At 43.8% G+C, this 15,558-nt stretch overlaps 1 protein-coding gene and 1 non-coding gene across 2 annotated transcripts in view; both read left to right on the top strand.

The window, feature by feature from the left end:
* Window positions 1–15,558, top strand: part of LOC109411792 (GPI ethanolamine phosphate transferase 1-like) — a 206,913-nt gene that overhangs the window by 120,175 nt on the left and 71,180 nt on the right. Inside the window, exons 6-9 of the mRNA XM_062851741.1 lie at window positions 2,620–2,767; window positions 2,826–3,017; window positions 3,076–3,301; window positions 3,358–3,509. Of these exons, the coding sequence (XP_062707725.1) occupies window positions 2,620–2,767; window positions 2,826–3,017; window positions 3,076–3,301; window positions 3,358–3,509 (718 nt within the window). The remainder of the gene's footprint in view (window positions 1–2,619; window positions 2,768–2,825; window positions 3,018–3,075; window positions 3,302–3,357; window positions 3,510–15,558) is intronic.
* Trnat-agu (transfer RNA threonine (anticodon AGU)) lies at window positions 2,107–2,180 on the top strand. Its single transcript has one exon. It is a non-coding gene; the product is annotated as a tRNA-Thr (tRNA).

Here is a 15,558-nt window from a genome sequence, read left to right as displayed (position 1 = left end):
ACTCAACTGTCTTTTTTAACCCAAACAGGGCTCTCACACAACTAAATTGTCCTATCCGAACTTGTTCGGACGTGTTTCAAGCTTCACTTTCTACACTCGCGCGAACTAACTTTCGGACCGCGAACGTTGCCGACCGGAATGAAAACTTCTCGACGGGATGGGATTTTTCGATTCGCCACCAGAGCGAGAACAACCTTTCACTGCCACCGGTGCTGCTATCCGGTTCGATTCAGGACCAAACAATGTGCGGTGCACAATGTGGAAAGGCGTCGGATTTGGGTTCCTCGCGAATGGTCGTCAATTCCTGCTACTGGCCAACAACCAGCAGGCCAGAGATGAAGCGGTAATCCGTGTGGCACTCGAACCGGTGTCCGCAAAAGATTACCTCGGGTAGGGTCTATTTGCGGATCGGAACGATGGGACACTGCAAAATCTCTTGCTGGCGCTCCAGCAGCGGTGGGAATGACGCTGGCTTGCAACAGGTTGCCCGTGTGCAATCGAACCGGTGTTCACAGTAGATTACCGCGGGTGGGGTCTAGCTGTGAATCGGAACGAGGGGACAAACGCTTGTTGCCTCGCCGGAAGATGCTCTGTTGAGCAAGGGTAGGTGGACTGTATCCTCGTAGCAGTGGGGTCAGCAGCAGCGGATGGCAGCGGAATTCGGATCCAGGTGATCTCCTCGGTGTATGAAAGAAAAATCCGGTTTCTATTTCAGCGTTTATTCGCGATGTTACACGTTTGACGTTTACAAGATAACTGATACGCTTCGCGCGGTATGGGGATCTTTATATACAAGAAGATTCATTAGTGTGAGTGTAGCAATTATGAGTCATTGGCTCCTCCCATCTCCATGGGAACACAAACAAACGAAACAAAAACAAGAAAAATCGATTGGCGACTAGATGGGAGGAACCTTCTAGAAAGAAATACATTTGGATGGATGTCTGACTGTACTTTTGGCTTTGCTGATATGATTTTACTTTTCGATATGGGGAATGGTATTGGCATTTCATTAACTTAACAACTAAGGTTTAAAAAACAAGGGAAAAGTGGGGTAAAACAGAAAGGGGAAGGTGGGGTGAAACAGAAAGGGGATAGTAGGGGCAAATTGACAACATTTTCAAAAAAAAACTTATTCATACAAATAAAAACAAAAACAAACGTTCGGAACCGAACAACTTCTCTATCTTGAGATCGAAAGCAAACAAAAAAATGTTTTGAGAGCGAGAACATTCTGGTGATCCTCAATCAAAACAATCAGTTGATAAATAACTGAGTTATGACAATCTAAATTTGACAAGTTTGTATGGAAAGATGGCTTTGGCGCAATTTTATTATCCGATACTGTAGCTCTCATACAGAAAAACTTGTATTTAGAAGACACAGAATGTTGCTAATTGACAAATTGAGAGATGAAGACGACTCCGTATTCGCTAGACCGGCGCTTTAATCAATTAAGTCACAGAACAGGTAATGATTCTGCCGAATAGAAAGCCAAACCGTACCCGAGCCCGCACATTCCTTTTTTCTTGAATCATCTCTCTTTCGGTTTGAATGCCAATCCACAACATACCTACGTTTGTGCTCAACTGCACTGCCCATATTCGCATAGTCGATGTAACCACCATTATTGGCAATGTCACCGTACAAAAGCTAATATCTTATGCGTGTGCATATTTGTGACCAGTTTTATTCAAAAGATCACAAGATCTAACCCTTAGTTAGGTGTCAACGCGGAAAAAATCTTGAACTTTTTTTTATTCATTGTAAAAATTCCAAAAGTATGTTGAAAAGTACAGTGGCGCTTACATCGACTATGCAAGTGAGCGCGAATTGTTTTTATTGGAAACCGAGACTTACACTCGCACTCCGCATACCTAGCCACCAAGCAGTGTGGTTGCTGGTGTCCAATTTAGTATGCGGCGGGAGCTCGGCACGGTCGCACGCTCGACGACGAACTGCGCCGATGACGCAGTTATTGAGCACAAATACGGGTGTGTTGTGGATTGGCATCAAAGGCCGAAACAGAGAAGGTTCGTGAAAAAAGGAATGTTCATGGTGGTGACTAGGGTTCAGTTTGGCTTTCTATTCCGCAGAATTATTACCTGTTCTGTGGCTTAGTTGGTTAAAGCGCCGGTCTAGTGAATACGGGGTCGTGGGTTCGAATCCCACCAGAACACGATTTTTTTTTACAAATTCATCTCTGACTTTGTCAATTAGAAATATGCTGTGCCTTTTAACTACAAGTTTTTCTGTATGTTTATGATATATGTACCAGAAAATCTGGTAAATGCCAGTAAAGGACAACATATATCAGTGTATTATAGCTCACCGCAGGATTTCTTGAATTTTACGGCCATGGTCATTTTTTCGGATATTCCGACTCCCTTGAAATCGTGAAATTTATCGTCTCTACCTATAAGCATACAGCTACAGTAATAAGTTATTATAATATCAGTGTACATCGAAATAAATTGTTTAAATTCCTATGATGTAGCTCCATTTTGTACAAATAAGTTAGCAAATTAAAGTTTTCTAAAAATTAAGAAAAAAAAAGCTATTTCTTACTTACCCGTTAGAAACATTCTAGCACAATTTTAAAATGATTTCTATTTACAGAAAAAACGCAATCATAGATGGAGTAATAGTACCAAGATGGGATATGAATCAAGCTGATGTGGCTCCATTGATATCCGCTCTTTTAGGCATGGCTGTCCCGAAGAACAGTTGTGGTAAACTTCCTCGACAGTATTTAAATGCTACAGATGTAAACATGCGAAGTGGTGTATTATTCTACACAATTTAACATTTATAATAAATTTTAGATCTACGTTGTGGATTTCATGCGGACCAACGCAGAGCAGCTTTACCAGCAGTATTATAGATATAGACATCAATCTAGTGCAAAAGTATTTCAATGGAATGTTTCTCAAAAGGAGTCTGACTACGTTAAAATGATAAGCAAACTTAAAAATGACATAGAATTGGTATATCGTGCAAAAAACTATAATCAAGTGGTAATATACGACCAATTTATAAAATGTTAAAGTTTATAACCTTTTTGTGCATTTACAGATAACGTTGTGTGATGTTCTTATGGATCTAACATTAGAGGCGATAGAATTTTATCAAACGTATTATAAGCACGAATTGCTGTTCACGTTGACTATCGCGATGGCTGGTTGGATGTTGATAGTATTGGGCAAGATATTTGTCTTCGAAGAAGCCCTGTCTAGAATCAACTGGAAACTCATTTGTGGTGGTGTTTTTGTTGCTGCGGTAATAATTGGATACAATATTTGTAAGCATGTGTATTATTTTGCATTGTATAAATTATTGAATCTCCTATCATTTCAGTACAAAATACTCCAAAAACAGTTACATTTTATTTTGTGCTACCAGTATTTCTCTGGGTTCCTGTACTGTCTTCATTGAAAGCATACTTAAAAGTAGTCAATATAAATGTAATATGGCAATCTGTGATTTTCATTGGATGTGCGGAAATGTGTGTAAGTACAACGACAGTCTCTGAATTTCATTAACATTTTTTCCACAAACAGGAATCATTAATGATAAACAAAAACAAAATATAACGCCTTTTTCCGAAAATCACAGAAGATATTTTTGGTTTTCGCTAAACCAGACTACACCAATTTAAAAAAAAAATAACAAAACTCTAGAACAGTGCTGGCCAATCTTTTTCACATGTTTCCTACACTGCCGTTCTACGCCCGATTGTCCAATGTTATATGGGGAATCCTGTATAACATGGGACAATTGTGCGTAGAACGGCAGTACACTTTTCGTAGAAAAAATAAGCATATGTCGAACATTTTAGCAACGGATCAGTGCTTACTATTGTATTTAGTTGATTCTAGTGTGAAGTGAATGTTTGGCTTTATCAATATTCCTTAAGACTCAATTGACCCAGAATGATCCACAGGATCCCAGAGCCCATATAGCCGAGGCGGTAAACGCACGGGTATTCAGCATGACCATGCTGAGGGTGACGGGTTCGATTCCTGGTCGGTCCAGGATCTTTTCATAAAGGAAATTTCCTTGACTTCCTTGGGCATAGAGTATCTTCGTGCCTGCCACACGATATACACATGCAAAATGATCATTGGCAGAGGAAGCTGTCAGTTAATAACTGTGGAAATGCTCATAGAACACTAAGCTGAGAAGCAGGCTTTGTCCCAATGAGGACGTAACGCCAAGAAAAAATGTTCAATTGTTTATTTAGTCAATTACGGCAATCGGACACGCTGTTTTTTTCCGCTTTTTCGACATTCTGGAGAAAAGAACTTTTTAAGTTATGGGTAATATGCGGTTCTCATTTGAGCCTTAACTACTCATGCAGCCGAACGCAAAACAAAAGTGCACCCTGGGAGTACTTGTCGGTTTAATAACATTCCTCCAAAAACTATTCTCCAGAGAACAATGCCCCACAATGAACCATTCCCAGAATTTCATGCCCCAGAATGGATCATTTCCACAGACATCTTTTCCTCAGGTAATGTTGGGCATTTTCGGAAGAATGTATTAAAATCGTATTTGTAATGTGGAGACACAAGTATTTGTTAGATTTTGTACCGTCGTGCGGGGTTACTTTTGAAATGCTACTTTGGGGCAGGGTTCCTGATTTCGACTTTTTATCTTCTTCCACATGCGAAGACAGTCAGCAGCGAATGGTTGTCGCTTTAGTTTGCGTGCTTGCTTGTCAGCGACGACAGCAAACTCCGGCGAACGGTGGGAAGCCACACTTGGAAATTACTCATTCGTCCACATTCGCATCGCAAGCGATCGAGCGGTGATGCGATTCGTGAGTGATATTGTGCATACGAATTTTTGATGTTTCCAAAAAATGTTTCTTATTTTCTTTGCTAATCTAGCATTTCAACAACAATACACTAAAAATGTATGCATTACATGCAAAAATTCTCTTCTAGTTATGATAATAGCCGCTTCGACCGCTCACCAGCATTCTTCACCATTCGCCATTCATTCATTCGCGTGCGATCCAAACTGCGACGAATGGCAACGAATATCCATGCCGACCAATTTGCGCATCGCTTCCCACTGGTGATGGGGTTGCATGTTTGATCATGACTATTCGTTTGCTGCATCTTTCTCGATTCGCTTCAGCAAAGAGGAGTGAATATGAATGGAGTGAGGCGAATATACCGATCCTTGCTTTGGGGCTACTTTGGACACTCTTGAATATGGATTTTTTTAATTCAAAATATGATTCAAATCTGTTTGATGTCTTTGGGACTATTATGAAGCAATATTTTTCCCTTCATTTGGTTGGAATTGTTTATCAAACAGACCCTTTATTGCTTCCCGGGACGCGAAAAAATATCGAATAAACCAAAAAAAGTGTATATAACGCATCAGAACATTTGCTCTGTATGCATTGTTTCTGCAGTTCATAAATTTCAAAGAGTTGATCAATTCATTCAAGATGTATCAACGTAGCATATACAATCGAATATTTATATTTATCGTTATACATTATAAATGACCGTTTCACCTGAATAAAGGATTGATGGTCCCTTTTTTAAGGCTGTCTATATTACAACATATCATGCTGCTCATAATACCAAAGATAGCAGAGAGCCATCTAAAAACGCATATATTTATTGAAATCATGCATGATATAGTATACTACAGTATTGATACAATGTAGTTTTCTAAATAACCCTGGAATTTTAAATGCAGTTTTGACAAAGTTAAAAATGTCCAGAGTAGCCCCCATCCAGTTCTATATGAGATGTGTCCGATTGGTGTATGAACAACTTTTTTGTTTATTGATGGATTTAGCTCAGATTCTGCATACATCCTACATACATACTCACGATTATCTATCTATATATAGATGACGAAGATATCAACAAATAACTTTTCCATGTTTTACGATAGCGACCCCAAACTTTTGGCCGATACAGCATTTTGAGGGGTGACCCCAAACTTTTGGTCGATGACATCAAGGATTAATTTACTTAATAACTTTTTTTCTAGGATTTTTAGCTAAGTTCTGTAAAAAGCAGTTGAAATCTAATAGAAAATGGGTCATATTACCGCTCTCATCTTAAAATTTGGTCGACCCAACTTCCAGCGACACTGCCGTAAGTTTATATTCATTTTTTAGAAAATTTGGCAACTTTGGGTTAAGTTTACATACAAAATTTTTTGAATTTTTTTTAAATCATGTTCAAAGTTTCTTTGACTTATTATCTTTTGAATGAAACCTAGGGTTTTGAAATCGGACGCAAATTAGCGGAGATATGGGCCTAAAAAATGACATGTTTTTGAGGGGGTGACCCCAAACTTTTGAACGGGAGTGTATATTTTGGAAATGTCGAAGACATGCGGAAAAGTTAGGCAGTCCTGTTCTTTTTTTATAATAGAAAGTGGAAATTTGATTTAACAAATACCCAAGAGGACACTCTTTGGCGAGCGTTCGTTCGAGACAGTCGCAACTTTTCGTTCGTCCGGTTTGTACTTTCCAGTTCGGTGGCTATTTTCGTGCTAGTGTTTCCGAGTGATCAAGTTTATTAAGTAATTATCCCAAGTGGGACGCGTGCGGTTGGCTAGGCCACTATTTTTGCCGCAAAAGTTCGTTTGGTTTGAGTAAAGTTCACGTTTTCTTTATATCACGTGGCGCATTGACCGATTATCGAGCACAGCAGTGCAGCACCTCCCGCACACCGCGCCGCTCGCGCGGCCGTGATCGGCTTCTTCCAGTGAGTACCCAAGCTCATCGTCGGCGACAGCAGCAGCCCACCGAGAGAAGAGCAGAGAGCGTTCAACCGCCGCACACCAACGACGGCGCTCAGCAGCAGCTCGCTTCCTCCCAGTGCGGGCGATCCGATCGCTTGGACCTGTCGTCGTCGAGCCTGTGACTAAACAGAGTGCACAAAGATAAGTACATAAAGTCACCCCTCGTTGTTCCCCCCTCTCCTCTGACTCTTTGATTAGATTTAATTTGGTACATAAGCAGTTTTTTCTCACTTTTCCTGTAGCGTTAATTTTGTCCCTTGTTTTTCGATTATTCCTCGTCCCCGTGATAGTGTTAGTTTTTGAGTGCCCCGTGGTGGTAGTTAGCTACCACAATGGGCGATGATGAAGATGGCGGGGGTACGTCGTACCGCATCAACGAAGCTACATTATTGGCATCGGATTGCTCGAGCCAACAAGGCGATGTAAATGCGAATCCCTTTGTCTCCCTTCACCCTGACGCTTCTGCAATGGACACCAACAGTAAATCTGTTTCGACGTCCCCCCGCCTCAAGGCCTACCCTCCCGACTTTGGCGGGCCATATGTTGTTTTCTTCCGACCCAAAGGCAAACGTTTGAACACCGTTCAGATTAGCAAGGACTTGACAAAGCGGTTTTCTTCTGTTATCGCCATTGACATGGTTGGTACAGGAAAGCTTCGGGTTTCGGTTGGTGACCGAAAGCAGGCTAATGAGATTGTGGCCTATGAGCTCTTCACACTTGAATATTTCGTTTACATTCCAAGCCATCAGGTCGAGATCTCGGGGAAGGTCGCCGAAGGATCTTTGACCTGCGAAACGATCATGCAAGGCTGTGGTCGCTTCAAGAACCCTTCTCTTCCTCCTGTCCAGATACTGGACTGCCGGCAACTGCATTCGGTCTGCCAGGAGGGCGAGAAAAAGGTTTACACACCATCGGATGAGTTTTGTGTGACCTTCTCCGGATCAGCATTACCAGACCTGCTGGTGATTGGCAAACTTCGGCTACCTGTGCGGCTGTATGTACCAAAGGTTATGAACTGCACCAATTGCAAGCAGCTGGGCCACACTGCCCAGTACTGCGGCAACAAACCTCGCTGTGCAACATGCGGGGAGAGACATGTGGACGGTGCGTGTAAAACGCCGCCAAAGTGTGTTTATTGTGGCAGTGACCGTCCACATGATCTCAATGTCTGCCCGAAGTACATACAGCAAAAACAACATCAAAAACGGTCGTTGCAGCAGCGTTCAAGGCGAAGCTACGCCGAGATGCTGAAGAAAGCTGCTCCGGTCGTTGAATCACGCAACATCTACTCGTCTTTGTCTCTCGATGATCAGGGCTCTGACTCTGAGGTTGGAGACGGGGTTCCCTTTGTGTTCAAAGGTGAAACGAGGAAACGGATGAGGCTCCAGAGACCAACCAAAAAACCTCGGAATCTGCCTAGCAGTGACCCCCAACCCACCGTGACAAATTCTAGGAGTGTTAAGAAAGGCACCAAACGTTCACCTCCTGGATTCAAAATCCAAGATGAACGGGACTTTCCTTCGCTCCCAGGAACATCAAAAATCCCAGATGTTCCAATTTTTTCGACTTCTCAGCCAGAGGGGCAGCATTCAGAGAACCAGGAACAACCCCTTGGTGCTCCGATGTTTACGCTGTCTGGCATCGTAGACATCATTCTCAACTTCTTCAATGCTCCCGACTCAGTGAAGAACATTATTAAACGACTTCTTCCTTGTGTGTCCCCTCTTTTGAAGCAGCTGGCTTCTAAAATGCCTCTTCTTGCGACAATCGTATCTTTCGATGGCTAATTTAACCACCGAGGTCGAAGATATGATTTCTGTTCTACACTGGAACTGTCGTAGTATAGTACCGAAATTAGACGTTTTTAAATTTTTACTTAGCAATTTACAATGCGATGTTTTTGCGCTCTCCGAAACATGGCTGACACCTGATGTGACCCTACCTTTTACCGATTTCAATATCATCCGCCTTGATCGATCCGACTCGTATGGAGGGGTGCTTTTAGGGATCAAAAAGCAGCACTCATTTTATAGAGTCGATTTACACCCGATGACAGGCATTGAAGCCGTCGCATGTGCAGTGACTATCCGGGGGAGAAGCCTAAGTTTCGCCTCCATTTATCTTCCACCGAGAACTGCGATATCTCGCAGAGATCTCGCCCACATCTGCTCGGTTATGCCTGAGCCACGGCTGCTGATGGGAGATTTTAACTCCCATGGTACAGGCTGGGGGGAACTGTACGATGACAGCCGTTCATCCTTGATATATGACCTCTGCGACGACTTCAACATGACAATTTTGAACACTGGGGAAGTTACGCGAGTGGCACCTCCAGCTAAAGATGGCAGTCCTAGAGACAGCCGATTAGACCTCTCAATCTGTTCGAGCTCACTATCGCTGGAGTGCACATGGAGGGTTATCCAGGATCCCCATGGTAGTGATCATCTGCCGATCGTTGTTTCAATTTCCAATGGCCCACAGCAGCCTCCATCTATTGACATCACCTATGACCTCACGAAACACATTGACTGGGGGAAGTACGCGGAAGCAATCATCGACGGTGAGCAATTGGTAGAAGTCCTTCCACCGCGGGAAGAGTATCAGTTTCTCTCAGAACTGATCATCAGTAGCGCGCTTCAGGCACAACGTCGGCCAGTACCAGGTCCGTCGGTTCGTAGGAAACCTCCCAATCCATGGTGGGACAGTGAGTGTACAGAAATCTATCGCGAGAAATCCGCGGCGTTTAAAGAGTTTCGTAAACGCGGTACGGTCGAAAACTTTGAGCGGTACGCTTCCCTTGAACGCAAGTTTAAGAACTTGATCAAGGCGAAGAAAAGCGGTTATTGGCGTCGCTTCGTCGAGGGCTTGTCGCGCGAGACTTCGATGAGAACTCTTTGGAACGTCGGGAGAAGAATGCGTAACGCGTCGTCGGTTAACGAGGATCGGGAAAGCTCTCCCCGGTGGATTCTCAAGTTCGCAAAAAAAGTTTGTCCAGATTCCGTACCCGTGGAGCGAATAATTCGTAACGTTTCCGAAGATAGGGATGACATGGATAGGCCGTTCTCGATGGTGGAATTCTCACTTGCTCTCCTTTCATGTAACAATTCTGCTCCAGGGATGGATCGAATCAAGTTCAACTTGCTTAAAAACCTCCCTGACGTCGCTAAGAGGCGCTTGTTGAACTTGTTCATTCAGTTCCTGGATAACAACATCGTTCCGGATGATTGGAGGCAAGTGAGAGTGATAGCTATTCAAAAACCAGGGAAGCCCGCGTCGGATCATAACTCGTACCGTCCAATCGCGATGTTGTCTTGCCTACGGAAGTTGTTGGAGAAGATGATTCTCTTTCGACTGGACAAATGGGTTGAATCGAATGGCATGTTGTCAGATACACAATTTGGTTTCCGCAGAGGCAAAGGAACGAACGACTGTTTTGCGTTACTTTCTTCAGAAATTCAGCTTGCCTTTGCTCAAAAACAGCAAATGGGCTCAGTATTTTTGGATATTAAGGGGGCTTTTGATTCAGTTTGTGTCGATGTTCTTTCCGACAAACTCCACGAAAGTGGCCTTTCACCAATTTTAAACAACTTTTTGTATAATTTGCTGTTTGAGAAGCAGATGAGTTTCGCTCATGGTGACTTGACAGTTTCACGAATTAGCTACATGGGCCTCCCCCAGGGTTCATGTCTAAGCCCCCTTCTTTACAATTTTTATGTCAGAGACATAGATGATTGTCTCATGGAAAATTGCACGTTAAGACAGCTTGCGGATGACTGTGTTGTTTCTGTAACGGGATCAATAGCAGTTGATCTGCAAGGACCACTACAGGATACTTTGGACAATTTGTCTACTTGGGCTCTCAAGCTGGGTATCGAATTCTCTCCGGAGAAAACTGAGATGGTTGTCTTTTCTAAAAAACACAAACCGGCTAAGTTTCCGCTCGTTCTGATGGGTAAGACAATCACTCATAGCATGTCTTCTCAATATCTCGGTCTCTGGTTTGACTCTAAATGCACCTGGGGGAAGCACATTGTGTATCTGTTACAAAAATGCCAAAAGCGAATCAATTTTATGCGAACTATTACCGGAACATGGTGGGGAGCTCACCCGGAAGATCTGATCAAGCTGTACCAAACAACCATTCTGTCGGTTTTAGAATACGGTAGCTTCTGTTTTCAATCCGCGGCGAAAACACACTTGCTGAAGATTCAACGGGTTCAGTACCGTTGCCTTCGGATCGCGTTAGGTTGCATGAACTCAACTCACACTATGAGTTTAGAGGTACTCGCTGGTGTACAGCCTCTGACAGACCGCTTTGCAGAGTTGTCGTTCCGGTTCCTCATCCGATGCGAGGTTGTGAATCCATTGGTCATTGAAAACTTCGAAAAGCTGCTTGAACAGAACCCTCAAACTCGTTTTATGAGTGTGTACTACTGGTACATGACGTTGGAGGTAAGCCCATCTCCGGTTAACACCAATCGTGACAACTTCTCAGACTTCGACAGTGCCTCTGTGGATTTTGATCTGTCCATGAAGGATGAGATCACCGGAATACCAGAATCTTTTCGTTCCGTGTGTATTCCACAAATTTTTGCAAGTAAGTTCGGGCATGTTAGCGGGGACAGACAGTTCTTCACAGATGGTTCGAAAACCGATGATTCGACTGGTTTCGGTGTCTACAATGAATTTCATAGCGCCACCTTCATGCTTCAAAAGCCATGCTCGGTATACATTGCTGAGCTAGCGGCTATATATTACACCTTAGAGTACATTCGCACTCTCCCACCTGAGCACTACTTCATTTTTACCGACAGTCTAAGTTCTCTGGAGGCTGTTCGGTCAATGAAACTGATGAAGCACTCAGCGTACTTCCTGAATGGAATTCGCCAAGTCTTGAGTGCTTTGTCCAAACGCTCATACACCATCACCATAGCTTGGGTCCCTTCACATTGCTCAATTCCGGGTAATGAGAAAACGGACTCTCTGGCTAAGGTGGGCGCTAGCGAAGGCGATATTTACGAGCGTCAAATTGCCTTCGACGAATTTTTTGCATTAGCCCGTCAGGAGACCTTGATCAGCTGGCAACACAAATGGAGAGATGGAGAGATGGGTAGATGGTTGCACTCCATCATTCCGCAGGTATCGAAGAAGCCATGGTTCAAAGGGTTGGATTTGGGCCGCGATTTCATTCGGGTAATGTGTCGGCTGATGTCCAACCACTATTTGTTAAACGCACATACCTTCCGTATTGGGCTCTCGGAAAGCAATCTCTGTGTCTGCGGCGTGGCTTACCAGGATATCGAACATGTCGTGTGGGGATGCGATGAGCATCGTGAAGTCAGATCTGAGCTGTATGAAACTCTCCGGGTCCGAGGAAAACAACAGAAACCCGTTAGAGAAGTGTTGGCAGGTCTTGATTTGGAGTACATGGATCTTATTTACCAGTTTTTGAAACGTGTTGATGTCAGAATTTGATCTCGTACGTTCCTTGTTTTCGTTGCCCGAAATTTGGTTTTGTTGTTCGCTCCCTGTCTTTCGTTGCCCCCCTTTCCGTTTGTCCTCTTCTTGTCGTTGTCTCCCGATAAAGCTCTTTCTGTTTAGTCCCGTTACAGATCAGGACAGTCGGTCCCATCAAGGTTTTTAGTATAAGATAGCAAGTAATTTAGTATAAGTCCCTTAAATCCCTCCTTTCCAACTTTATATATTTGTTATCCCTAACCTCGAAACAGCCGCGAGTACTTCGGCTCCCAAAACTAACCTAGTATTAAGTCAGTATAAATTTAAAAACAACATGTAAAATCAACATAAAAAAAAATATAAAGATGATTTCGGCTCTGTTATGCCCAAGTGGCGCCCGAGCCTTCCAAATAAAAAAAAAAAAAAAAAAATACCCAAGAGGTATTCCTCGGGTTATGTGGGGTCGACACTAAAACCTCTTCTTCTCTTCTTCCTTATCTACGCGGTACACCCGTTAGGGATGACTTCGAGAAGGGGGTGTATTTGTAGGGTAAACAGGTATAATATGCCCCCCTTAAGCAGAAATGGCAATATATATGAAATTGGTGTCTTATTCCATCTATTGTCCACTGCAAATCGTTGTTCCTAGAGTCAGTGAAGTGTTGCATGAGAACTTTGCCTTTGGATAGACGTCTATGGAAGCTTTGAAACGTTTTTATAAAACGCTCCAAAATTTACCTTATCAAAACAAACGAGGCAATACGCCCCATCAAAAGAAAAACGTCCAGCCCCGTGATAAAACTGTTCCAAGGATTAATTCCTGCTACCGCCTTAAGGTGTTGGCTTTCCCACGGAGGCTCGGGTCCTGACTAATACTTAGACTACCCGTTGGACTCAAGCTCCTGGATGGGGAAGGGGAGCCAACTCAACTAGCTGTTGTACGGCTCGACATTTTTTCTGTAGTTCAAGTACGATTCGGGAAATCGGGGATGTAACGGAATCCCACTTGTCTTCCCCTGATGTGTACAATGTTATCAGATCAGATGGTTTTCCACAGAGACGGAAAGGTGTGAACTTCGATAATTGTGTTGGAGAGATGACAAAGCAACGGAAGGATGAAGGGACACATCATTCTGATTATTCGTTTATTTAGTTCAACATCAAATTCATGATAACAGTGGATCAACAATTTGTCGCCATAATACTCGATATGCAGCTACAGCTCTCCAACGTCGGTCACGCCCAACGCTCGTCAGATCACGCTCCACCTGGCCCGCCCATCGTGCTCTTTGCGCTCCACGTATTTTTGTTCCAACCGGATAGTAAACAAACACCAACTTTGCAGGGTTGTTGTCCGGCATTATTGCCCACTGTATCGTCCAACTTTATCCACTTTCAGGATGTTGGGTTCACCATAGAGTGCAGCGAGCTCGTGGTTCATTATTCTTCGCCACACACCGTTCTCCTGCACGCCGCCGAATATCGTCCTTAGCACGCGTTGCTCGAAAACTGCGAGTACTTGCAGGTCCTCTTCGAGCATCGTCAATGTCTCGTGTCCGTAGAGAACCACCGGTCTTATTAGCGTCTTCTACATGGTACATTTGGTGCGGGGTGAATCTTTTTTGACCACTGCTTGTTCTGGAGCCCGTACTAGGCACGACTTCCACTGAAGATGCGCCTTCGTATTTCATGGCTCATGTTATTGTCAGCCGTTAGCAAGGAATTCAGGTAGACGAAATCTTCTATCACCGCGAAAATATCTCTGTCTATCGTAACATTGCTGCCAAGGTTTGTCCTGTCTCGCTCAGTCCCACCTACCAGCATGTACTTTACTATTATTTGGTTTGATTGGCTTTTATCAGTGAATTGTAATGAAACTCGCATGTATTTCTTGTGCGTAACGCGTTTCGGCTTACTACGCTTCAGCCATTATCAGACGCAACATGCTGATCCAGACCGAACAGCTTGGCTGGTCAAAATAATAGTAAAGGTCCACGGTGATTATCTTCAACCGACAGCATGTACTTTGTCTTAGCCGCATTCACCACCAGTCCGACCTTTACTGCTTCACGTTTCAGGCAGGTGCACAGTTCTGCCACCATTCCAAATGCTCTAGCAATAATATCCATATCATCCGCAAAACAGACAAATTGGCCGGATTTCGTGAAGATCGTATATCTGCTGTTGAGCCCGGCTCGTCGCATAACTCCTTCCAGGGCGATGTTGAAAAGTAGGCAGGAAAGTCCATCACCTTTTCGTAGTCCCCGTCGAGATTCGAATGAACTGGATAGTTCATACAAAATCCTTACGCTATTCTGCACACCGTCCATCGTTGCTCTTATCGGTCTGGTAAGCTTTCCGGGAAAGCAGTTCTCGTCTATGAGTTTCCATAGCTCTGTTCTCTGTCGATACTGTTTGTCTGTCGATTCTGTCGTATGCCGCCTTGAAGTCGATGAACAGGTAGTGTGTTGGGACCTGGTATTCACGGCATTTCTGGAGGATTTGCCGTACGGTGAAGATCTGGCCCGTTGTCGACCGGCCGTCGATGAATTCGGCTTGATAATTTCCTATGAACTCATTTACTTTAGGTGAAAGACGACGGAAGATGATCTGGGATAGCACGTTTGTCCGTCAGGAGGCTCCCATCCTTATCCCTGCAGATTTCGGCTTGTGGCACGTAGCCTTTGCGGGATGCGTTGAGTTTCTGGTAGAACTTACCTGTTTCTTGTGAACGGCACAGCAGTTTCATTTCCTCGCACTCCGCTTCTTCCAGGCGGCGCTTTTTCTCCCGGAAAATACGGGTCTGCTGTTTCCGTTTCTGTCTAGCTCCACATTCTGTCGGGCTGCAGCAATATCGCCCGCGCTGCGTCCTTCTCCTTCAGAACCGCTCTGCACTCCTCGTAGAACTAATCGTTTTGTCGACTCCGTTCTAAGTTCTGATTAAAGATATTGGAATGTTGTCGGAACCAGCAGCATTCGACTGAATCTCAAAAATCTACCAGCATACCTACTTCTTCAGTGTTCGTGTTACGAAAATTTAACTCCATAGCTCCAACTGCTGTCCGATGATGTACTGTTTTGACTACTACGTTGAAGCTGGCGGTGTCCATCCGAGAAAAATATGTTAAGCTCGTCTACGTCAACTTCATGAGAGGGAGAACACTGCTTCGTCAAGTTGTGGATGCCCTCTCTTCAGTGATTCCATCACACCTTTTTAGCAGGAAGGTTGTGGTCAAAATTAAGCTCGGCGTATCCTTATTTGGCCTCAAAGATTAGTGAGCTTCATCTGTCGCGTTTTCTGGTAAACTTCTGCCATTG

This window comes from Aedes albopictus, chromosome 2, assembly GCF_035046485.1.
Source record: "Aedes albopictus strain Foshan chromosome 2, AalbF5, whole genome shotgun sequence".
Taxonomy (NCBI): domain Eukaryota; kingdom Metazoa; phylum Arthropoda; class Insecta; order Diptera; family Culicidae; genus Aedes; species Aedes albopictus.
Note: the sequence above shows the minus strand (reverse complement) of the source record. Positions and strands in the feature narration are given on the sequence as shown.